Below are 25921 nucleotides of genomic sequence, written 5' to 3'. Positions count from 1 at the left end.
TGCCCTGCCACTATGTAGGCCTGCTTTCCACTCTTTCCTCCTCCCCTGTCCTGCCTGGGAACAGCCAGCTACCCAGGAAATACCAGAGATGCTGACGCTGATGTGTGGGCCTGAGCTGGCCTTCATTATAAGCGAGGGGGCCCCCTGACCCTGGCTGGTTCAGAAGGCGGAGCCCCAGCCTGACAGGCCGCAAAATAGCTGTCGGGGGCCAGGAGGCTGGGTTCTGGCCAGACCTCCAGAAACATGCCAGGCCCCAGACCCTCTGCAGGTATTGTTGCATGAGCAGGAGTTTGCTGTCTTGCTCCGCAGGCTGCGTGGTCAACACCAGCGGCATGCTGGGCCGCATGGCCCACGCGGCCGGCGCCCCGTACTGCATCACCAGGTTTGGGGTGGCTTTCTCCGACTGCCTACGCTACGAGGTGCACCCACTGGGAGTGAAGGTCGGCGTGGTGGAACCCGGCAACTTCATCGCCACCACCAGCCTCCACGGCGCTGAGCGCATCCATGCCATCGCCAGTAAGATGTGGGACGAGCTGCCTGAGGGGGTGCGCAAGGACTACGGCAGGAAGTACTTTGACGAGAGGGTCGCGAAGATGGAGACCTACTGCAACAGCAGCTCCACGGACACGTCCCCCATCATCAGCGCTGTCACCCACACCCTGACCTCCGGCTACCCCCTGCGCTCGCTACCACCCCATGGACTACTGCTGTTGGGTGCGAATGCGGATCACGACCCACTTGCCCAGAGTGATCTCTGACAGGATCTACATACACTGAGGAGTTTAGCACTGGCCTCTGTTGTGCAGCCCTCGGGGGAGGGAAGAGGACGGAGGGAGGGAGGGGGAGGGGCTTGTGTCATTACCTCTTGATTACCCACTTGTGGATTATCCCAGTCCAAGGAGGACCCACCACCAGTCTGAGCGTTAACCAGAGCAGGCAGCCCAGCTCAACTCGTGTGCCCAGTGAATGGCTCGGGCCTTCTCAACTGGGGTGCAGAGTGGTGGGCAGGGCCCACAAACCTCAGGGCAAACACGGTGAATCTGTCTTTCTGGAATTGATTTTATACAACGATTTTAGGTAGACATCTTTATATTAAAAACAGATTTATTATAAAATAGAATCCAAATCCTTTATATTTTAAAGCCAAAGCATCAGTTCAAAAAATTTATCTCAGGATTCCCCTGGCGGTCCAGCGGTTAAGACTTCGCCTTCCAGTTCAGGGGGTGCAGGTTCAATCCCTGGTCAGCTAAGATCCCACATGCATCGGGGCCAAAAAATCAAAACATGAAGCAGAAGCAATATTGTAATAAATTTAGTAAAGACTTTAAAGAAATGGTCCACATCAAAAAAATTTATCTCATTTGATCCTTAAACCAGCCTCATGAGTAAAAAGGGCAGCTTTTTTTTTTCTTTTGTACATGAAGAATTTTTGGCTCAGAGGATACATGAATTACCCTTTTATTGCTTATAAATCAATTTTGCTTATATTGCTTTATATAAAATATAAAGGTCCAAGTCGTGTGTTCCTGCCACTGCTGTAGAAACATTTCACATTTTATGTTCCGGGGCTGCTCTGGATCCAGTTATCTGAGGATCCTGTGATGAGCTCTATACCCTCACCTGGGCCATGTATACCATGTGCCCACCATGCACCTCTTTGCATGTCCTTGGTGCTGCTGTGTGCAGCCTGCAGCCAGTGATTCAGAGCTGAGTGGAGGGGGTGGCAACATTCTGGAGATTTCCATTTGAGGTTTCTCCAGCTTATCTTAGGACAAACTTGTGTGGAGGTGCTCATTGGCTAAGAGGTAATTTGTTTCTGGTTTGGGTCTGCTTGGTCTTGCCTGGGGTGGGACCCCTGTTGATGGGACATTCTTGGCAGGAGCCGTGATACATAGGACGGGCACTGTGGCCTCTCCTCCCCCAGGGGTGGGTCCAGGTTCCCTGTCTGTCTCACCTGGTGCTTATACACACACACACACCTGTTCTATGGTGCTCAGGGTGGCCTTCATTGATGGCTCACCTCCCTTCTATGGACTTATTTTTAATTAAACCAGGTCACTGATCAGCAGAGTCTGTGTTATCACTTCTTGGGTTTGGGTTTTTGTTTTTTTTTAATAAATTTATTTATTTTACTTGTTTTAATTTTTGGCTGCGTTGGGTCTTCGTTGCTGCTCGCAGGCTTTCTCTAGGTATGGCGAGCGGGGGCTACTGTGCATTGCCGTGCACGGGCTTCTCATTGCGGTGGCTTCTCTTGTTGTGGAGCACGGGCTTTAGGCGTGCAGGCTTCAGTAGTTGTGGCTCGCGGGCTCTAGAGCACAGGCTCAGTAGTTGTGGCGCACGGGCTTAGTTGCTCTGTGGCATGTGGGATCTTCCTGGAGCAGGGCTTGAACCTGTGTACCCTGCACTGGCAGGCAGATTCTTAACCACTGCGCCACCAGGGAAGCCCTTGGGTTTGGGTTTGAAAGCTAGTATCCCTGCAATTGCCCAGAGCCTGCCTGTTTGGACCAAAACCAGGCAACACCCTCCTGCAGGTATCTGCAGGCCCTGGAACAGGTTCCTGAGTACCAGCCCTTCTGCCTCGCCCTGGAAGGGCCAGGCCTGCCGCTAGAGGGTGCCCTATCTCCTTTGCAGCCGGAGTGGCCTCAGCTCCTGATTTGGGAGCTCCCACCCAAACCTGAGGTCTCAAAGGGTTGGTGATTCCCCACCTTGGAAGTGGTCCAGGCACAAAGACACAAGGCCCCTTTAGAAACAACTCTTCCTTCTCTTCTAGTAGCTGCCTGGCTTAATCGTGGAGCCTGGTGCCAGGAGAAAGCAGAACCTGGAGAGCTGGAACCAGCCACGGGCCTCAGGCAGTGCCAAAGAAGAGGGGGTCTCACAACGAGAAAATTCAGCCTGTCTTTTGGGCTTTGATCCCCTCTGTCATCAAGCAGGGATGCCCCGCCCAGCTCCCTATCTGCGCGGTGAGGCCCAGAGGGCCTGTGTGGATGACAGAGTGGGCAGGGAGACTGAAACCCTCCAGAGCCCAGGGAGGGACACTTGACGGTCATTGTAACAAGAAGAGCTTTTTGAATCACAAGGCTTGCCATTCAGAATCTCATTTTTATATCTCGGGAGATTTTGTTTCCATGCTTAATTTTATTAAAGGAAAATGTATGCAGAACTTGAAGTTACTCGTGTGCATGGATGCCTGGGAACTGGCAGGAAAGGGAGATGGTCATACGCTCTGGGTCAGGATCAGCAGTAAACCGAACACTGGAGAAGACGCATCTGCGTCTGCTGGGACCATCAGGCGTTAAGTCAGTACGGCTAGGCTGGCCTGCAGGCTGCCCTGATTTTTAATTTTTATCCCAGTGATTGGAAAGCCCAGAGCAACTTCCCTCCAGATCATCTCAGTGCTAATGCTAATGAAAACCTCACAATTACTATTCACCTTTTGGCCGCTGAGAGCCTCCTTGGCGGCAGGTCTCATTTTGATCCTTACGAGAGACAGCTGAGGTGGGCAGAATAGAGGTGGTTGTTCCCATTTTATAAATGATATAACTGAGACCCAGAGAGGGGAAGTGACTCACCCAGCATCACAGTGGGTCTGAGCAGATCCAGGGCCAGCACGAAAGTCTCCTGAGTGGTGCTGTTCACCATCACCTCACTCTGTGGCCCCAGGAGCCCTGGGAGCCAGGTGGATGGGTCAGGGTCACCTGGTACCTAGATCCTCACTGCCTGTCAGCAGAGCTGCCCCTGCCTGTGGGGGTGAGGGGAGGCTGCTACCTGCGCCCACTGTCTGGGGCTGCTGGGGACTAATGGTGTCCACGAGCACCACCTTGGGTGGCAGTATCGTCTCTAGCACCCTCCCCTTGGAAGGATTCGCTCAGTCGGTGAGGCCTGAGGACCCATCACCTGTTGTCTATTCAGGCCTGCAGCTCTGGGCCTGAGTCCCTTGGAGTATAACCCCATCTCCCAAGCAGCAGGTACCGGTCAGCTATGCAGGGCAGGGCACGAGTGAGCAGGCACCTGCACGGGGCCCTGGGCCAGGAACCAGGCATTCACTGTACCATTGGATCCTCCTCAAGGCCTCTGAGATGGAGGGGGGAGAGTCCTACACCCCAATCCCGCTCTGTCATCCCATGGTGTAATCTTGAGTAAGTGGCTGTGGTTCCAGGGCCTCCCTCGAGGCCTCAGGCAAGAGGAGGGGAAGCGTGCAGACAGAGCCTGGCACTGCGGGCGGGGTGTGTGGGCTGGACTCGGCTTCCACCTGGGACTTTGTCCAGTGGTACCTCTGTCTGTGGGGACCCACGGACGGGTGCCTTCAGCCCGCACTGCCCCTCCCTTGATGGCTGGAGGCTGGCTAAGGGCTTTATGCAAGATACTCCTGACGGTGCCTTGTTACAGAACACGTGCTGCGCTTTACACTCCACCCGGGGCCAAGGGCTGTGCAAGCAGGTGACAAGCCGGCCTGGCCCTCCCTGCCATGAGCTGCTCCGGGTGCCTCCGCTGCCCGGGGCGGTGGGCCCTGCCAGACTCCCCACTCGTGAGGCCTGCTCGTTTCCTGTATTTCAAGCGGGAACTGGCTCTGCAAAGCTGCACCAGGTCTTTCTGGCGCAGGTGCAGACACGAGCAAGCAGAGGCTCTCTCGGCTTACGTAGCGCCAGGCCCGGGCTGCCAGAGAGCAGCCAGACACTCCTGTGCAGTGCTGGGCCCAGTCCGCAGCCAGCTCTGCCCCTCCTCTCCTCTGATTCTCACAGCAGCCTTGGGAGCCAGGCAGGCTGGGGTTATTTTCTCACTTTACACAAGAGGAAGCAAACTACCCCAAGTCTCTCACCAAGAGAGGGATAGAACCGGGTGGCCAAGTCAGATCTAACCTCCAGCCCGGAGCTAGTGATGCATGAAAAGCAGGGCAGATGGCACCCGGATCTAAAATAAGGAGGGGAAAAAATACCTCAATTATGTAACAGTGAGAAAGATCCGTGGGCATACGCATAGTACAACCACGGAGTGCTGCCCCATAAGCCATCTCCTCCTTCCCTCCCCCATCTCCTTCCTCCCTCCCCCAGGCTCTGGGCCCTGCTCCCTGGGAGGGGATGTGCTGGAGGAGCCCATCAGTGACCCTCCAGGAGGAAATCTGCCTGGCCTGGGCTCACACCGCCCCATCCTGGGCGTTTCTGAGAGCATGCTCTAAGAACACCAACACCTAAACCTTGGACAGAAACAGATTCTGGAGCTGTCCTCAGAGAGCTCGAGGGTCGTCTGAGCACAAGACTTGAGAATCCTCAGGTACGGAGGTGGAACAAGGAGGGCTCTGGGGACCCAGTGCTCCGATGTAGAACAAACAAGAAAACAAGCAAACCCAGAGCATCTAAGGCCGTCCTGGTGTGTGTAGGCACCAGGGAAGGTGGTTTGTGAGGTTTGTGGCTTCAGAGGTATAGGGTGAGCACATACTGGTCAGGGCCCAGGGCCCAGGGCCCAGGGCCTGGGATTAGGGCTGGGAGGGCTGCCAGGACTCCTGGAACCTCAGAGAAGGAAAAGGGACTCAGCCATCATCAAGCATGACTCTCAACCTCCAGGAAGCTGGCCAGGCTTTGAAGCCCTCCAGTGACAAGGATCTCCTTACTTCCTAAGATGGCATTTCCTTGGTTAGGGAAAATTTACCCAAAGACTGAGCTGAAATCTACCATCTCTGACTTAAGTCCTTTGACACTTGGCTACGACCCAGAGCTGCACAGAACACTAGGTTGGACATGGGCAAGTCAGGTTCAGAAGCCAAGGTCCCTCATTAGACAAGGTTTCCATACTCCACTGTCTGAACAGAAGGTTTCAGCTGTGATTATCCCACCTCTCATTATTGATGACACACATCAGGCTGAATGGTCACCTAAGTCCCCTCAAGCAACAAGAACTTTGAGACAGGGTATAATACACTTGTAGAGATGCTGACGATTTCTTACACACATGTGCCCCCTCACAAGTAAGTGGGCTCCCAAATCATCTCTCATCTGATCCTCATAAATGGCTTATGAGTTAGGCAGGGCTACTGTTCCCACTTGACAGATAAGGAAACTGAGCCTCAGGGAAGTGGAGTCATTTGCCCAAGATCACAGAGCCAGGAAGTGGGAGAGCCAAGACAGAAATCCAGGCCTGGCCTCCATCCCTAGGGCCCCTTCCTTTACCCCAAGTCTGCCTCAGTCTCTCCATCAGGGCCCTGGAGCTGGGCTGGACCAGTCAGTCAGAGGCTGACCATGTAGCCTGTGAAGGAGTGATGGGTGGGAAGCATTAAACTCAACTTTCTTCCAGCCCACAGTTTTGCAGAGAACAACGGGGAAAGGGAGGCTGAGCCTTTCCTGCATCTCACTGCGGGTGTGTCCATTGTGTCTGGATCTGCCAGTGGCCTGGGCTCTGTGGGAGGGCCTGAGGTGGAGAGAGCAGGGCCAGGAGGGATTTCCAGGGCTGTGGCTGAGGACGATCCACGGGCGTGCGTCAGAAGGGAGGGAGTGTGAATGTGGACCAACCTCCAGGGATGCTGGGGCCCAGAAACTCCTGTGCTGCTCTCTCAGTGAGAGTTAATTACTCTATAAAATGTGAGGCTGCTCCCACTTATCAAATTATAGATAAGCTTAATTACAGCTCGCTGAGTAACCACACTGGGCGCCTTCAGAAATAGCAGTGGGCTGATTGCTCTTCTCAGCTTCAGCTGTAGCCACCTGGGTTTCAGGAGGAAGTTCTGCTGCTCAACTCCACTCTCAGGCTACAGGAGGGACTGCACCAAGCATGCTTCTGTCCTGGCCACTTCCTGGCTGGGCCGGTTCTCAGCCAGCAAGTGCCCTGCTGAACCATCTCTGTTCCATTACTGGGGTATTTACTCTGCTGGGGCCTCTCTCTCTCTCCTACTCATGTTGTGTTCTAGCCAAAGGTTTTGGCTCATAATGTCTGACTGAAGGTGTGCAAAGTAGTGCAGGACATGCCTTAAGAGACAAGGAAAGGGGGCTTCCCTGGTGGCCCAGTGGTTGAGAACCCACCTGCCAATGCAGGGGACACGGGTTTGATCCCTGGTCCGGGAAGATCCCACATGCCGCGGAGCAACTAAGCCTGTGCGCCACAACTACTGAGCCTGCGTTCTAGAGCCCGTGAGCCACAACTACTGAGCCCGTGTGCCGCAACTACTGAAGCCCGTGCGCCTAGAGCCTGTGCTCCGCAACGAAGAGTAGCCCCCGTTCACCACAACTATAGAAAGCCCGCGCACAGCAACTAAGACCCAACGCAGCCAAAAATAAATAAATAAAATAAATAAAGAGACAAGGAAAGAATATGGTGCTGGATGGGAAAACACACACTTTGTGGAGTCTCAAGAGCACCTTCAAGGAAACAAGTGAAGAGCAGCAGGCCACTAGGGATTGGTGAGAGGTCTGTGACATTGTGAAGGGCACCACAGGCCTTCCCTGGTGGTCCAGTGGTTAAGACTCCGTGCTTCCACTGCAGGGGGTGCAAGTTCGATCCCTGGTCGGGGAACTAAGATCCCACATGCTGCAAGGTGTGGCCAAAAAATAAAAAAATAAATGAAGGGCACCATAAACATCCCTGCATACTGGCAGGATTGATGGACTTGCTCCAGTGGAAGAAACTGGCAGAAGGCACAGTGTGATTTCAGGGCATTTGGTGGGAATGGAGGAGCAATACTGAGGATAATACAAGTGCCCTAGGTGTTCCCACATTCGGAGGTGCACCTGGGACCTCTGTGCTTAATAGCATCTGCTCCCTCTCCCTCTGCCCCCTTTATTATTTGAGTCTCTGCTTTGTGCCAGGTGCTGTACTGGGCACAGGGCATCCAGTGGCAGGCAGCTCACTGCTCTCCTAGGAAACTTTAACCCAGGGTGACAGATTCCATGGTTTGGGGGAGGAAGTGAAATGCTTTATTGTACCAGCAATGAATAACAGTAGTCATTTTCAATCTACACACAACCTAAATCGTCTTCTTCCCTTTATAGCCTCAGCGCCCCAGGTCGACCGCAGATGTGAGGGGACAGGAATGAGCAGGGGTCTTTTCCTACTTATGGAATCACCCAACTTTCTCAAAGGAAAAATAAAAAGTGAGTGTCCCTGGAAAAACACTGCTGCGCCTTGCCCAGATGCCAACAACATGAAGTGGCCATCAAACAGTGCTATGACCACTTGCAGAATGATCAGGCAGGAGCTCTGTGACACCAGGGGTTGGGCACGTGGTCTAGAGGCTGAAGGTAGAAGCAGACCATATGCTCAGGCTGAGCACAGACATGGAGGGGCAGACGCCGACTCAAGGAATGCGACAAATTGGAATTTTCGGCATTGGGGGTTGACTTTCTACGAGGTTAAGTGTGCAACAAAAGAATGCAACAGAACACTAAAAAGATACTCTTGGGGAAGCTCTTGTTTTCCTGCAGCGGAGAAAGAAGGGGCAAATCTGGGGGTCCCTGAGCAGACAGATCCTGGGGAATGGCGCCCACTGGTGATGCCCTGTTAGAGATGGAAGGAGCTCAGAGAGCCTGCAGCCAGAAGGATGGGAAAGAAACAAAACTTGCTGGAAGTTTCATTCTGGGAAAGGTTGGGTAGAAAGAACACAAGTTCTGGAGCTGGACAGACCTGACTTTGAATCCTGTTCTGCAACCTTGCGATTGCCTAATGCTGTCAAATGATCTAGTCTCTCCTAGCCTGTTTCTGTATGTCTGAAATGGGGGTAACGATGGGTACCTTGCAGGGTTGTTAGGTGCGTGTTTAAGGTCCCTAGCACATCACCTGGCGTGGGGGAGGGACTCAGAAGGCATCCTGGCCAGTGTAGCCAGGGCCTAAATAACCCTCTCCCATCCCTACCCGACCCCATCCCAACCTTTCTGAGAAATACCTAGGCCTTACTCCAAGGGTGTTCCAGAGGCAGAGACAGAAATCGGGAAACACTCAAAGTTGAACCCTAGCAGCCAGAGGCCACCTTCCTGTTCACCTTGCTCCTTCCAGGGGCCTGGGGCAGAGGAGGTAATTTCTTCCTTCAGGTGCCCCTTTCTGACGTTAAACGCAGAACAAACTCTACAGCCCTACATCACCTCCTTGCTGGAAATCCCTGAAGAGGATGGCAGGTGGATTAAGGAATTACCGGCCAGAAGGGCTTCAGCCTCAGAGCCTGGAAAACAAGTGCATCCCAGGCAAAGGAGGTATTTTCTGTAGCACAAATCCTTGAAACTGTCCAGGGGGATCAGCCTGGACAATTTTGGCTTTGGGGAGGATGGGAAGATGGACCTGTTCCTCCTGCCTCCAGCTCTCTGCGTTTGGGTTCTTCCTGTTACCTCTCAGTTATGTCTTAGCTAGGCCTGGCTTCCTCCCTGTCTTTTTTCCTTTGGCATCCAAGTTCTGAGGGTTAAGCGCTGTCTATAATCAGGCTTCAGGGGATCTGCACTAAGATTTTATTCCCAGCCTCTAGGGGTTCCCAGTCCTGTGGGGCAGGTGGGCTGTGTTCCAACCCAGGGGAGCTGGCCATCTCTTGGGACATCCTGTATACAGTGGATGTACACTGTTTGTGGGAGCCCAGGGAAGGTAGAAGAGAATTCAGACTGGGCAGATTACAGGTGCTCCCTACAGGGAGATCGTGTTTCGGTGGAGCCTTGATGAGTGAAGAGGATTTTGATAGGTAGAAACAGGACGTGGGGTACTTGACAGGGTGTTCACACTGAAGGGAACAGTGTGGGACTGGCCCAGCATCTGGGAAGGACAGAATTCTTGAAGGGAAAGTGCAATAATTTGGCAGAGCTTGAGGACTTCTGGTCCCTGGGAATAAAAGGATGCTGGAAGGAAGGGATGTGAGATCTTAGAGGGCAGTGTTCAGACAGACCTGACCCTCAGCACCATATCACTACAAGCTGAACCTCAAAGTCATCCAGCCTCTTGGTTCCCAAACTAACTGCATGTGAATCTCTTGGGGATCTGATTAAAAAACAGAACCGGTGCATCTGGGGCAGAGCCTAGGAACCTTACTTCTAAGAGGTGACTCCAAGGTACAGTGAGGAAAGGGACGGTGAAAGAGGAGGGAACACCACACCCTGAGTTAGTGACAGATCTGGACCTAGAAGCTGGGTGTCCCACCCCTAGTCTGTGCTCCTCCACTGTACACATGAGGGGAGAGCCAGGGCATCTGTGACTGTGGGTTTGCCTGTGCCTTCGTAGTTACTCGCAGGGAAACTCCTGAAGCAGAAAGGGCCTGAGGGCTTGTTTTAGAAGCACCAGGGTAGGGAGATGCTGGTGAACTTTCCTCCATTTTCAGAGACCTTTGTGGGCTGAAGTGAAGGCTAGGAGGGAGAAAGAAAGATATTCCCTGAGCCCTGGCGGAGGCCACGTGGCCTGCCGGAGTGTTACCATTATCAGGAAAAGAAGGGTGGAAGGCCCCAGTGCAGATCTGTCTGTCCAGTTTGGCATTTGGATTGTGGCACTAGTTGGGGGCCCAGCCTCGCCACAATTTTCAGGTGTGCGTCCTACCATGGAAGATTCCATTAAGCTGTGCCGAGCCCACCTGCTGTGTCACTCTGCTTCCCAGAACCCCTGTTTTGCTCGGTGTTCTCTCCTTGGCCAGGAGGGGGCAGTCAGCTGCCTCACCAGTTTTCTTCCTGCCTTTAGAGCTGAGGCCTGGAAGGGCCCAGAGGTGGTTAAACAGGATAGGACTTTCTCTGACCCATGGCAGGAGGCCTGAGTTCCAGTTCCACATTTTCATTGCAGACTGAGCCACTGGGGATAGGTGAGGAGAAGCAACATGCTCCCATCCCTATTTTTTTTTTAGTGCTCAGGGACCTGGCTCCCAGCTGCCTAGCTCTCCTGCATAAGCCAGAGGCTTGGGGCAGGGCCTGCTACAGGTCTCTGTTATACATTCTCCCCTGCTATAGGAATATATCTACCAGTGTTTACCTGGGCACACGGTTGCCCATAATAAAGATTACATGTCCCAGCTTCCTTTGCAGCTATAGGTGATCATGTGACTATGTTCTAGCCAATGGCACATAAGCAGACATGGTAGTACAACAGCTTTCAGGAACCTTCCTTAAGAGGTAGTTTATAAGCATCCTTTGGCTCCTTCATTTTGTCATTCTGCTGCCTGGAACTTGGATACTGCCATCTTAGACCACGAGGTCAAGGCCATGTATGGTGTTACAAGATAGTGTCTGGATCCCAGACACTAGGGAACTATTTTCCACCCTTAATCACCTATTCAGATTTTATGTGAGAAGAAATAAACTTGTGTCTTTTCTGCATTACCACTAGTTTGGGATTCTTTCTTTGGAGGCAAACCAAATCCCAACTAATATAGGCCACAGCTAGACAGAAGATGCGGAAGCCATTGCACACACATGGGGGCAGGCAGCCATGTTTGATAATAATAGTCATGAGCATTTACTGAGCACTTCCTAGTGCCAGGTTCTGAGTTAAGCACTTTATATGCATTATCCTATTTGATCCTCCTGATGATACTATGAGGCAAGATTTATAATCCCAATTTTATAGATGATTAAACTGAGGCTTACGTTTAAATACTTGCCCAGTCAGTCAGAAAGTGACAGGATTCCGAATCAGAATCTCTTTAACTGCTGGACACAAGCCCCGATTGTTCCTCAGGCTGTGATGAGGGTCCCTGCCAAGCTGGACTCAGCTTAGATTGAGAGGAGAGATTCAGGAGGCTGTGACTGCATGGAAATTGACCATAAATCAGGCTGAAGACTCTGGGCAACACAAACTCTAGTCCTTATTCTCCAAACAAAATTCTTAGGCTTTAAATATTTTTGAGGTCTAGTTCCTCCACCTAATGAAGGTATCCCCTCAAGAGCATCTCCAATGTGATCAGATGATATGGTCTGAATGTTTGTGTGCTCCCCAAATTCATATGCTGACATCCTAACCCCCAAAGATGATGGTATTGGGAGGTGGGGCCTTTGGGAGTTGCTTAAGTCATGAGGGTGGAGTCCTCAGGAATGGGGTTAGTGCCTTATAAAAGAGGCTCCAGAGAGCTCCCCAGCCCCTTCCACGTGAGGACACTGTGAAAGGCACAAGCTATGAACCAGGAAGAGGGCCCTTCCTCACTAGACCATGTTGGCACCTTGATCTTGGAGTTTCCAGTCTCCAGAACTGTGAGAAATAAATTTCTGTTGGTAATAAGCCCCCCCATCTGTGTTATCTTGCTATGGCAGCCAGAGCTAAGACATCTCCTATTTAGTGGCTAAGAGGGCTCCAGACACCTCTTCTTCCACCCCCTCCTCCTCTTTTCTCCCTCGTTTTCTCTGCACTCCCCCCCACTGCTTTACTTTCTGAGGACCATGGAGGTTGTTCCAGAGGCTTCTTATACAGTGTGGCCTCCCCCAAATGGGCTTTTGTTTATCTTCAAAGATTTCCATGGAGCATCAACCCCAAAATGTCTAAGACATAAAGAACTCCATCTAGACAGGAAAGCTTGGTACTACTCCCCGCTTTACTACCAAGTTCCCTTGTCACCTGGGCAAGTCCCTTCTCTATTCCAGGCCTCACTCTCCTATTTAAAAATAATAGTAATGATAACAATAATAACAACCCCTAACACACTGTGACCCAGGCACAATACGTTCTTTCTTTTTATGGCTGCGTTGGGTCTTTGCTGCTGCGCGTGGGCTTTCTCCAGTCACACTGAGCAGGGGCCACTTTTCGCTGCAGTGCGTGGGCTTCTCACTGTGGTGGCTTCTCTTGTTGCGGAGCATGGGCTCTAGGCACGCAGGCTTCAGTAGTTGCGGCACACAGGCTCAGTAGTTGTGGCTCGTGGGCTCTAGAGCACAGGCTCAGTAGTTGTGGTGCACGGGCTTAGTTGCTCCGTGGCATGTGGGATCTTCCCGGATCAAGGCTCGAACCCATGTCCCCTGCATTGGCAGGTGGACTCCCAACCACTGCGCCACCAGGGAAGTCCCAACACAATATGTTCTAAGTGGACTACATGCATTAATTCACTTAATCCTTACAACAACCCTATTAAGGAGGTAGTACTATTCCTATTCCTGTTTTACAGTTGAAGAACCTGAGACACAGAGGTTTTTAAGTTGTCCAAGGTCATGCACAACAAGGTAAAAATGAGAGAACAATAGACTTTAAAGAGGACCTCAAACTTGTGTTCAGTTACAAGTCTCTCCTTTAATGATGTCTCCTGCAGTCTCAATGCAGTACAGATGAAAGCGGGGGCGGAATGGGGGTGGGGTCTAATCTCTCACCCCCGCGGCCTCGCTCGCACTACCCTGCAGGCCTCGCCTTCCATCTAGAACAGTGTGAAAGCCACGAAACTCCAGAGCTCTAGTCTCTAGGGGCCCCTCCCATTGGAACATTCTGACTCTCTCTTGGCCAGGAGTCCCTGGGGTTTGGAAGGCAGGGCGCCCTGCCATCTGCCAGACGACACTAGGATTAAGGGCTTGATAAGAACCTGTCTGCGAGCTCCCCTGCACGGTGATTAACCCCCCAGAATGGCCTGTTTCCCAGGGGAGCAAAATCTCCCCCTAGGAGAGCTGGGGCCTTCTGCTTGACCTCAGCTGCTTTCAGAAAGCATCTCTGCTTTAAACTAGAGGCGACACCCACCCCCGAGAACAGAGGAAGGGAGGCTGCGACGTCCTACGGGCAGAGCTGGAGCAGCCGCGGTCTGTCCCGGCGGTCGATGCGCTCCGGCCGCAGTCTTGGCGGTCCTGGCGTCCGCTCAGCTGATCCGAGCCACGGGCGGCCAGGGTGACCCCGCCGCGTTGGCCCCGGGCGCCCAGGCGGCTGCTAGCGTCTCCTCCCGTCTTGTCCAGATCCCGCCTCCCCCAATCTCCCGCCCCCCCACGGCGGGCGCTGGGCTGCGTTCCGCCCTCCTGCGCTGGTGACCCCCTGCTCCAGCTCTGCAGGAGCGACGTGGGACCTTGGTCGAGTCTCGTAAAGCTCTTTGTGATAGAGCCGCGTGCCTGGCCTTCAGCCCCTGCCGGTCCTCTCCCCACTCCCCCCCTCGCCCGCCCCCCCCCCCCCGTCCCAAGTGTGGATTGTGCCTCTGTTCTAGCACCTGCCCCACATCAAAGTGGTGGAGTGATTGGCTTGTCTGACTCTGCCCTCTGCCGCCCCTAGGCTGTCAGCTCCCCGCGGCAGGAAGCCAGCCCCAAAGGTCCACCAAAAAGCCACTCTCTGGTTGATGACTCATGCAAGTGCCCTGTTACCATTGTGAGAAATACCTGGGGACCTTCTGCGTCTGGGTCGGTCTCCTCGTGGCCGCTGGCAAAGCCTGGCCGCCAGCCCTCGGGGGAGCAATGCAGAAGGCGGAGCTAAGGCAGCTGGAAGGAATTTCCATTTGTCTAGAGTTGCCGGGCCTGCTTCTGCCTTATTTCAGCAAGGGACTCAGTGCCTCAGAAAACAGCCTGCCAGACATTCTTGTTTTCAAAGGAGACCGTGAGTTCCCTGCCCTGCAGTGAGATTTGTTTATTACAGCGATGTCAATACATCTCCCTATTTACCTCTCTACACCCACTTTCTGAGCCTTCTCCCTCAGGGTATGTAAAGGGCCTGGAAGTGAAGGAAACTTTCCGTTTTTCTTTGATGCCTTACTGAGCTGCAGACACCTGTGCTGAGGGTTAGAGACCTGCTTTCCAGGTGGTTTTTGAAATTTGTTTGTTTTAGCCACCCGTTTATTGTGTGACTTTGATAGCATTCCATCCCTGCTTTGAGCTTTGTTTCCTCCATCTGCACAATGAATCAGTGGTGCTTCCTAGGGTCTCAATGATTCTTCAGAAGTAACTGATAAGGGGTTTGCTTTCAGATCTTGTGAAGAATGGGATTTGCTTAAAAAAAAGGGGGGGGAGGGAATGGTTTGAAAAGCACTTGCCTAGGTGACCTCACACCTGTGTCAAGGAAGTGTCTGCTTAGGTCTCTGATGGAAAACTTTTCTTTAGGCTTCATCATCACGAGGTCCCTGAATCTGGCATGCCTTCTCCTCTCAGGGTGGCCAGGACCTGCCACCCTGAGACAGCCCCAAGAGAAGACAGGACTGAAATCATTCCGCAGAGATTTCCTGCCCCCTGGAGCTGAAGGTCATTTCTATGCCTGCCCCATCTCCCTCCCTGTCCAGGCCTCCTCTGTCTGCTTCTCCTACAAGACCATGACAACAAAGCCCTCCCTGACAGTGTTCTCATTTGACACAGCAGACCTATGATGGAGGGAGGGACAGGAATTATTTCCCCCATTTACAGATGAGAAAACAGGCTCAAAGAGGTGAAGGGTTTGAGCAAGGTGACAAGGCAAGTTTTTGGCAGAATGGTGTAAGAATCCTGGCGTCCTGATAACTTAAGGTAAACTGGGACTCCTGCCAGCTGGGGAAACAGTTCTGAGAGGTGTGATTTGGTGAGAAAGAAAAATATACTGTGAATGAGCTAATCCGCCCTCTTGAACCTGCTCTAACAGCCAAAACAGGCATGAAAGAGGCCAAGCTAGCAGCTCCACACTAGCTGTGCCTTCTCTTGGACCCCTGGGGGTCCTCTGAACACTTCCTACTGCTCCTGAGCCAGGACACTTTAAGAAATGGACAGAGGGTCCTGGCAGTACCAGGCCAGCGGCAGGAAGGCCCTGGTCCAGTGACTCCCCTGCCCACGACACACGCACCTGGAAATGAGGGGGGTTCTTCGGCCATGGCAGGTTCTGATGCAGAAGGGCTCTCCCTGCCAGCCAGCCCGTAAGGCTCTGAGAATCTACCCTAAGCATCGCCAGCAGCTTCTTAGCTTCCTCTGCTGTTTCCGAGTTGGACCCGGCACATCCTCAAGGGACCTTGAGTGGAAATCAGTATTCCAGTCACATCTCCAAGTGTCTGTAATCCCGCCTGCTTGGGCAGCACTTGGGTGTCTACAAAGCACCCTCACACCAGAGGTCCACGGGGTAGGCAGGTAGATAGCAGATCGCAGATTTATCTCCATTTTATGAACTGGACACAACAGAGACTCGGGGAGGGGAATGACTTGTCCAAGGTCGTGCAGGGCATTGAAAGACTCAGAACTGGAACCTGGGCCTGTGACTGAGTCAGGCTGAGTGAGGCCCTTGCTGTATCAATTCCTGGCTTTGCCCACAGGGTTTTCTCCTCAGCTAAGGCCACAGCAGCCTCTCTAGCAAAGACCAGAGTTGGGTATCCATCCTGATTTCCCCAGGACAAGCGGCCCCTCTTACAATCAGAAAAGGGAGGGCCCTGTTAGGGGAACAAAATCACGTAAGCAACTTGGGAAAGATGCAGTTTCCATGCCCTGTCCTAGCCGCAGCCAGTCCAGGTGTGTGGGAGTCAGGAGGCCTGGGCTTGGGGTCCAGGTCAAAAACTGATTCTCTGGGGGCCTTGGTCAGGTAGACTTTTTTTTTTTTTTTTTGAGTCTCAGTTTCTTCCACTGTAAGATGGGGTGAAGGACTAGCCTAGGATCACTGTTCTCAACCAATGCATGTTAAAATCGCCTGGGAAAGTTTGTACAAAGCCCACATCTGGGGGCTTCACCCTAGGCTTAGTAGATCAGCTGTGGGGTTGAAGAAATCTGTGGGAACCCACAATGTTAACCTGGTGATTCTGAGGCCCACTGATGTCTGAGACCACAAGACTAGATGGTCCCAAGCGCCTTTCCTGCACTGACATCCTATTATCTGAGGCATCAGGAAGTGTGGTAAGTGCACTCTGACTCTCTGCTTATTTCCTCCCATGTTTTGTTCTTTAGAGTAGACTCAGGGTCCTACAAGTGGAAAATATCTTGAATAGATTCCCAGAGTACAGTCTCTTCAGGAAAAGTACAACAAGTATGAGAAAGCCCAGGAGGGGCCGGATTTTGCATTCCCAAGGGGGGCTATGAGCCAACTGTGGGTTTGCTGGGCCTCCAGTCTGCAGTGTACTAGGTGACCCGCCCCATGGGCATATCCCAACAATGAGATGATTTCTCTGATGTGGCCTCTACCCACAGATCCGTGGGAACCCTGACTCCATCCAGAGGCTCTGTGTGGCTCACAATGGCCACCTTTCCCCCCTGTTCCTCAGGAGGCCCTGACTTGTGGGCTGCCAGGGTAGTCCTGCACCTCTTGGGGTGTCTGCATGCCTGGCAGCCACATACTTGGCTACACAGACAAGCCAGATGTCACTGCCCTGCTGGCACCAGACTATACCAGTTATGGTTGTTGGCTGAAAACAAGAAAAACGAATTCTGGCTGACTTAAGCAAAAAAGGAATTTATTCAGGGATATTGGGAAGCACTGAGACTCACCAGGAAGGCTAGAGAACCAGCCTTGGAAAACAGATAGAAACAAAGCTGGCTGCCTCTCAGAAAGACTCATGCTATGGGTCTAAAGAGGGGATTTAGACGCTGTGCATCCCACAGAATGACAAATTCTCTACTCACCTGACGAAAGGCTCTACACCCAGAGAATTGCTGTTGGTGATTTCTGCTGTGGCTGGTGCCAATAATAGCATTTCCTGTTCTTCCAACCAAGTTTCAAATCCTGTGTGCCTTCCATCTGAGAAGGTTCCTACCAGGTATCACCTCCTTTGCTCTGCCCTGTTTATTCCTCATGTTGCTACACTCATGTTTCACACACGGCTAGTGTGGAGGTGCTGGCTTGGCCTCTGATTCCAGACCAACCCTTGTTCCCCCTGCCCCAACTCATACATAGACACCCTAACCCATGTCTGCCTGGTCTACCCCACTTTCCCAATTTCCTACCCCATTTGATCTCCAGAACCCTCTAGTAAGATTGCACCTTTTCCCGCAATAATTTTTCTCCTTCGTCCAGTCAATCAGTAAATATTTACTGGGCATCTACTATGTGTCAGTGACTGTGCTGGGTGATGAGGGATAGGAGAACCCTATCTTTATGGAGCTTAGAGTCTAGTGTGGGACACAGGCACTAACCAAAGAACCATACAGTATCTTATTACCAATTGTGATAAATACTATGAAGGAAAAGCTCACCAAAACCTTGAACGTTTTAGTAGGGACACCTGATCTGGTCTGGGATGCTTCCCTGGAAGGGTGACGTTTGAGTTAAGATATGCGAGATGAGGAAGAGTTAGCCAGAGGAAGGGGAAGGAGGGAGGGAAGGGGGAGGGAGGGAGAAAAGAAGGAAGGGCATTTTAGGCAGAGGGAAGAGCATGAGCTAGGATTCTGAGGCAGAATGAAGCTTGTGCCCTCCCAGAAGTTAAAGAAATTAGGGGGGCTGGATTCCCTACTGTGAGAGGGAGAGTCATGATGCCCAAGGCTGGGGAGGTAGGCACGGGCTAGACCAGCAGAGCATTGGACTCGCGTAACGGATTTTAGTTTTTATCAAAGAGCAACAAGGGACTGTTTAAAAAAAAAAAGTAAGGAGGAGTTGGGCCTGCAGCGTGGAGAACAGATCGGAGATAGCAGAAGTGGATAAGGAGGTCTGTGAGGATCCAGTGAGAGATAATAGGGTCTTGGCCTCCTGAGTAGTGGGCATAGAATGGAGCAGAGGACAGATTCAAGACAAGTTTAAGAAGTGAAATGGACGGGACTTGGTGGTGAGCAGGAAATGGGGAGGGGTCGGGATGAGGGAGAACATGTGTCTGAGATCACGCTGAGGCTGGTGACCTGTGCAGCCAGGTGGAGGGTGTTAGGGGGGCGCTTGTTCCCCACGCCTCATGTTTCCAGGTGAAGGAACTCCTATTAGGTAGCACTCCTGAGCTCCGTCCCCATGGCTATGATTGGTGCATCAGGAAGGAGGAACTGGGCTAGTGCGGCTCAGGGCCTTCTGGGTTTTCTAGTGAGTGCCCATTCCCTGCCACAGATGGCTGTGACCCAGTTTGTTCTCAAGGCCACCAGCGAGCTTAGCGGGCTGGCTCTGCCCCCCCCCCCCCCCGTTAGAAGCCTATAGTTTGGGACGCACGTTCAGTTCAGGGCCGCCTAACCAGTTAAACCAGCCCCAAACCATGGTTCTGGCCTGGAAATGGAAGAGAACTGGCATTTTCTTGCCTTCCGCCCACCTCCCCCCAGCGCTTCAAAGCCCCAACACTTAGAGGCATATTTACTGAGATAGGGAACACTTAAGCAAGAGTAGGTTTTAAGGGAGAGATCATGAATTCAACTCTGGATCCCTTTCCTGGCCACTTTGATTTCTTTCCTTTGACGAAAATGTCCCATGAAAGCCATACACTTGTCCATGTGCCTCTTTTTTATTATCTCGGGGGCATTAAATACATCAAACTGAAACTTTCTAAAATTTTGCTTTGCTTTGGTAGATCAACCTGGACTTAAACTCTGAATCAGGTCTCCTCAGAGAGGTTATGAACCTACACCCCATCCCGAGGGATAATAATAATAACAGTAACAACTACCACGAACGAAGCCTTTGCTGTGCTCGGACCATCTCACTCAATCCTCACAGCATCCTCCGGGAGAAACACTTTTGCTATTCCCACTTTACAGGAGGAGAGACTGAGGCCCAGAGAGGTTAAACGGCCAGAGGCAAGGGCATCTGGCTAATGAGAAGTGACTGAGATTCCAGAGCTCTTGCTCTTAAATACCGTGCTGACCTGGAGGGTGTGCTGGAACATTTTTAACTGCCATGTGAAAGTAGGAAGCCCAACTGCTTTTTGTGCTCTCAGCTGAGGGGTTCCCAGGCCCTATCAGCCTCTGCTTTCCTCTCCCGTCCATGCTGGTCCAGTGAGCCTTTGAACTCAGAGCTTCTCTCCTTTCCTCTCTTCAGGCATTTTCCAGATGTTTCCCCCCCACCCCACCCTCACCCAACGCAGAGACAACCTGTCTGTTAAAGCCTTGCAAATCCAACCAGAACCATCTGAAAGAGTTTAGCAGGCAGGCAGGAAAGCCAGCCTGAAATTGAGTTAGCCGGGATTCTGCCCAAGGCCCTCACATCAGCTATGCAACATAATCACTGCCTGGTGCAGAAAACAGGTTGCACTAGAGCTAGTCTGTTGTCACTGGCTTGTCCTATTTGAATCGGGAAGTAATGCTGTGGTGAGATTCAGTCTCCAGTAGTTTTGCACTGGAAGCGGAAAGAGCACATGGACCCCCTCCCAACCCCAGAGGCTCAAACCACCCACCTCCTGCACCTGGGCTCTCAGCCAGGTGCTTTCACAGTTGCATGATGAGCCGTGCTCTGCCTGGTGAACATTGCTTTGCAGTCTGAGCGCCTGGATGCAGTCCTCCACCCTGTGCCTTCCAGGGTCTCCCCCAGGCCTCTGTGTAAAATGAGGATAATAATCGTACCAACTCCACAGAGCTGTCGTGAGAATACATGATTTAATATACGTAAAGGCTTCTGGCACATAGTAAGTATTGCGAAACGGGTTGCTGTCATCGTCATAATCACCATCAATACTTGGTTTCCCACCTTCATGTTTTTTTTTTTAAAATCAAAACCAAGTACCATACATAACATTATTTAATACTTCAAACGAACTTTAAATAAACTCACTTTTGAAACATAGCCTCCTCCTAAGCGAAGTATCCTTGAAATCACAAGTTTGATGGTTTTAATTACATTTTTAATGGCTCTTTGCAACAATGCATGCCCATTAAAGTAAATGTGTCCACCCTGTAGCACTAACTCATCTTGTGCACAACCAGGGGTTCTCTGCCCTGGCTGTAAGGGACAATGCTGTGGGCGAGTGCTGGCATGTGTCTCTGTCTTCTCATCTGTAAAATAGGTGTGATGTGATGCTGCTGCTTCCTGGGACTGTTGTCCCGTTCTGCAGCATGTTGGTTGTGCCCATGCTTTGTAAAGTGCAGTTCACTAAAGTTGTTATCATGTGGCTCTCCTGTCCCTATCCCATTCCAGGTTAGCTGCTCACCCCAGGTTTACAAAAGGAGCTGCTAATGGAAAACCTCTCCAACCCCTATCCCACCTCTCCCTGGAATTTGTTGGAATTCGCAGTCAATCAAGTAGACTTTTTTCTCACGTGTTTCCTTTCCTCAGGCTAGAACAGACCCCAAATCCATTTTAATCCTCCATCCTCATTCAGCATCCCTCCTCCTTAGTGAGGGTGTCAGGCCTGGTTGCCATGCTCATGTGATGGCATCCCCAGCCCATGCCCCTCCAGCTAGGCTCAAGCCTGCCCCAGGGTTCGGGAAGCAGAACTTCCAGGAGTTTTATCTCCAAACTCCATTGGCCCGTGGGCTCTCCCCCTGCTGCCTGTCCATCGAACTCATGGGTCTGGAAATACCCTTTCTCTGGATCTGACCGGCAGAGGCAGCTGCTGCAGTTCTGCATTTTCCTACTGCAGGGTGACTCATTAGGCATTCCCTCTGACCAGAGCCTCTCCCCTCTCTTCACCTGGGCCAACAAGGTAAATCTCCACCAGAGGGCTTGGTGTAATTTCAGCTCCAAGGGGAGAAGGCTGAGGCCTTGGGGGCTGGGGCAGGGTGGGGGTGGGGGGAAGGGCGGTCCTGAGGGCAGAGGAGAGGATGGGAATAAAGTCCCAGCTGAGGCCTGGGGTGCTTTGCATTTCCCTGACTCCGCCCTGTCCAGCCAGCGTGCAGGGCTTCACAAATGTCCATTTAGAAAGCTCCTCCCTACTTGTGTGGAGAGGTCCCAGTGACTGGCCCCCATCAGACACAGGAAAAGCTGAGGAAGCTGGGCACTGAGGACAGTATGATTCCTTTTATTTTATGGGAGAAAGGAAAAAATACCTATAAAACAAATCCAGAGCTTTTCCCTGAAGAGTGGAAGGGAAGAGCAGTTTTCAGTTTCTTAGACAGCTTTACTCTTAGTCTATCAATGTGCCATGGAATCCCGAAGAATGTTCAAGTAGCCCTTCAAGTGTGAGTTGTATCTTCCACATCAGCTGGAAGTGGCTCTTCTACTCCAGCTGGGGCATCTCTGGGCCCTCCTCAGCCCTAGATCCTTTGAGCCAGGGCAGAGGGCCCCTCCCATTTGGCTCTCTTTCCTTTCAGCACTCCCTGCCCCAAATCCTGCCCCTTCAGATTTTCTCAACCCACTGCTCCTACTCCCAGGTCCTGCCTGGCATCCGCAGCCTCCAAGACAGGGCAGGCGTCTGGCCACCCTGGGTTCTGCTCTGCCTGGGCTTGGACCCAGGTGGGGGCTGGTCATTGGGTTCTGTAAGGCGAGCTGAGCTTGCTCCTGACCAAGCTGATACCTCGTATCTGCTTGTATCTCCTGTTTATTGATGCGCTGAGGGAATCTCTGCTCTCTGTCCCCCTGGAGTTGGCCTAACTTTGGTTTGTCAGCGCCCAGGAAAAGGCGGGAGAGTCGGGTGGGAGTTTGTTATGGAATCAATGTTTGTGTTCTTCCAAATTCATATGTTGAAATCCTAACCCCCATAGGTTATGTATTAGGAGGTGGGGCCTCTGGGAGGTGATTAGGTCATGAGGGTGGAGCCCTCATGAATGGGATTAGTGCTCTTGTAAGGGAGATCCCACACACCTCCCTAGCTCCTTCTGCCATGTGTGGAGCCCAGACCATGCTGGCACCCTGATCTTGGACTTCGAACCTCCAGTGAGCAAGAAGTCCCTGCTGTTTATAGGCTACCCAGTCTATGACATTTGGCATAGCAGCCTGAATGGACCAAGGGTTAGAGGGATATAAAAACCCATTCTGACCTGTACATATGTTTAATTATTTGGCCAGAACTAAATTTTATTTTCCCATGGCACCTATTTCATTGTACTGGCAAGTGTCATCTCTTAATAAATGGTGTTCACAGATAGTTGTTCCAGCTTATAGAATTCTGGGGAAAAGAGCTTCTAGAATAGTGATATGTTGTACTTGCCACAAAATCAAGCAAATTGAAGACGTCTGTGAGCGTTAACTCTCCTTATGACAGTCTCATCTGGTGGGATAGTTAGTAGGTAACATAGGGACCTTCACGACAGAGATTATAACAAGAATAAAATAATAGTTCTTATAATCAAACTACAGCTGGGCCCTGTGGTAGATGGTGAGGAGTCAGTCATAAACAGGACATGCCCTCTGTCTTCAAGGGCTCCGAGTCTGGGTCATTTTGACTCAAAAGAATTTGCGGTGACCCTTCAAGTCCACTGTTCTCTCTCCAGCAGCCCAGACTGATAGCCACCAGCACGCCATCATTTCATCGGATGGATGCAGATATGACTGAGGATAAGACACCTCACCTTTGATCCCTTCGTGATGCTGTGTGCTCAGATTTTGTACACGTGGTGCATGTCTGCACGTCTTTTTACATTTTTATCCACACCAGTTTTGTTTTTTGCTTCTCGGCTAAATTCCCAAAGATGATAAAGAAGTGTGTTTATTCATTTAAATTGCCTTGCACTAGGATCCACTCAGCCAAACACCTGGATGATATTTTGATAATGATGGTGTTGATGCTGACAAACGCTTGATAATTCAATATCTATGTAAAGTGTCCTATTTTTAAAAGAAACCTTGGCTAGAACCTAACTAAAATCATAGGCAATTCAGAAGAGGTTTCTTTTAAGAAAATGGCAAGAGAAAAGGCTTTGCAGACCCATCAAATGAGAGAACAGTGGTGCTCCTGGCAGTTTTTTCTGCTTTTGGCACCATCCAGGTCACCCCCAGAATGATGCAATGTCCTTGTGCACCTCGTCCCATCTGCCTCTGTCTGTATGGTCCAGGGCCCATCAGTCCTTAAGTGCTACGCTTCCTGCCTACCAGGCAGGATTGGGCTTCCTCTGTGAGTCACTCTGTCTGAAGCCATGACCCATGCAGCACCCCAGAGTGTCTCAATGCAACACTTCGCTATTAGCCTCCGTGCTCATCCAGCAATTTCAAGAAGAAACTGCAAGATATTTTTCTCTGCCTAATCAAAAGCTGTTCTGCCAAACAACAGGGCAGTGAAGATGAGAGTTGCTTTCAAACCTAAAAGGAAAGGCAAACAAATACAAGACCAAATTCTGTTGGTCAAGCTGGATGCTTTGATATCAGCCTGTCAGAGATGGCAGTGGAGCCTTCCTCGACTCCTTGTGACCAGGGCTGATATTCAGCTGGTGTGCAGGGTAAAGACAGCCCTGTCCCACCAGCTTCCACGTGCCCTCTCATCTCCCAGGGAAGAAGCAAGTATGGTTCCCTGTTGGACAGAATGGGCAGCATCCACACTGCAAATTTAGTGATGAAAATCTCTAGATGCATTTTTTCTGGCAAGACTTTTGATAGCTCCACAATTATCCCGGAAGTTTTGCCTGGCCATGCCTCTGTCTCTGGCCTGATGCTCCGGCTGAACAATGCAATGAGAAGTGCTTTGGTAGCCCCTGCGTGCCCAACAGGTGTGTCCTCCTGAACCAGGGGACTAGAACTACCAGCTTATGGGAGCTGGGACTGTCTAGGACCACTTTCTCTGCAGATTTTGCAGTTGTAAGGCAAGGACCTTGCAAACCAAATTCTAGAAGATATCAAGAGGCAAGTGGAGGGAAAAAAAAGAAAGAAAAGACAAGTGACCAAGACTGCTGCATAAATATAGAATTGGTAGGATACTGCTGGTTCCCAAGAGGGGGACCATCATGCCACCGGTTCTCACCCCAGGCTGAAGGCCCTCTATTGGACTGTGAAGACATCTTGGGCGGGTCTAATAACCTGGGTATCTTCTTTGCCCTTTGCTGTGTTTCAACTTGAGACACAGAAGAGGGAGGATGGTTGCTGTGTGGGGTATGTTTTTGTGATACAGATGGGAATGTGAAAGTAAGGAACTCTGCAGCTAACATCTGAGATTTGCTACCAGCGAGGAAAACAGTCGTCAAGCACTACCCTGGGCCACCTAATATGGCGTCCTCAGAAATCCTGTGGAATGTTTTCAACTTGCCAGCCTCTTATGCACCCAGACATATATTTCATATTCCTCAAATCCTAGCCAAGAAAGGGAAGGAGGTGGACCTGGCGGGCCTGCAGGTAGCCTGGACCAACCATCAGGAGAAGCTTGAGTTTGGTGCTGGCTCCAACACCAACATATAATCTGTCTTTCATCTGATCCCTCTTGGATCCCCTGGATACGCTGGAAATAATCTTTGACAGGTTCAGCTGAAGTAGCTGAGAGAATGGAAATTTGGAGAGCAAGACCCAGACCACAGCAATCTGCTGGCCACACTGCAGACTCCCCTTAATGCAAGTCATCATTTATTACTAACTCCATTGATGACCTGCTGACTGTGGCCTACCACTTCACCAGACCGGTAGGAACAGATGGTCTAATGTGATGAGAGCATCACAGAGTGTCAAGGCTGGAACTCCTTCATTCTACAGATAAGGGAACTGAGCCCCAGGGAGGAAAATATTATAGTTATTCATTCACATTTCTGCTTCCGTAACTAGATTACGAGATTCTCGAGGGCCAGGACTATATTTTTTGAAGACTCACAGCCTAGTAGAGGGCTTGGCCATTGCAAGATGCTCAATAAATGTTTCTGAAAGGGAGGGAGGGTGGATGGGAAGGGGACTTGCCTAAGGTCACACAGGTTGTAGTGGCAGAACCAGACCCCCTACCCCACAGGCCGCCGTCGGGAGGCAGGCATGCTGGCCGCTCAGGGAGCTGCGCATCTCCTTTCAGCATTGCCAGCTCTAGTTGATGCCTTCCCGCAGGTCAGCCTGGCTCTCTCTATTGCCCAGAAAGTGTCACTGATACCAGACCCCAAGGCATCTGCTGTTCCATAGCAGGGCCCCGGGCTGCTCCCCTGGTCTGTTATGTGAACATCATCGGAAGAACCGAGCCGGACTTGTCTCAACTCCCCTGATGGAGGGGCTGGGCCTGGGCTCTCAACTTAGGCTGGTGTCTCTGGCGGGTTAGGATCCAGATCTGGAGCCAAAGGAGAGCCAAGAGTGAGGGCCCCAGGGTCACAGGCAGGATGGAGCCTAGCAAGACATCCAGGCAAATGGGTGGCAGAATTCTGGAAACGTCAGTAAGGCAGGGCATCGGAAACCAAGGTCCAGAGAGCAGAAGGGACCTGCCCAAGCTCACCCCCTAACAGGA

At 51.5% G+C, this 25921-nt stretch overlaps 1 protein-coding gene across 1 annotated transcript in view; it reads left to right on the top strand.

Moving 5' to 3' along the window:
* BDH1 (3-hydroxybutyrate dehydrogenase 1) overlaps positions 1 to 2523 on the top strand; it is a 36641-nt gene extending 34118 nt beyond the window's left edge. Inside the window, 2 exon segments of the mRNA XM_060010143.1 lie at positions 290 to 668; positions 670 to 2523. Coding sequence (XP_059866126.1) covers positions 290 to 668; positions 670 to 777 — 487 coding nt within the window. The 3' untranslated portion in view covers positions 778 to 2523.
* The last annotated feature ends 23398 nt before the right edge of the window (positions 2524 to 25921 follow it).

The sequence above is a fragment of the Delphinus delphis genome, chromosome 4 (assembly GCF_949987515.2).
Source record: "Delphinus delphis chromosome 4, mDelDel1.2, whole genome shotgun sequence".
Lineage (NCBI taxonomy): Eukaryota > Metazoa > Chordata > Mammalia > Artiodactyla > Delphinidae > Delphinus > Delphinus delphis.
Note: the sequence above shows the minus strand (reverse complement) of the source record. Positions and strands in the feature narration are given on the sequence as shown.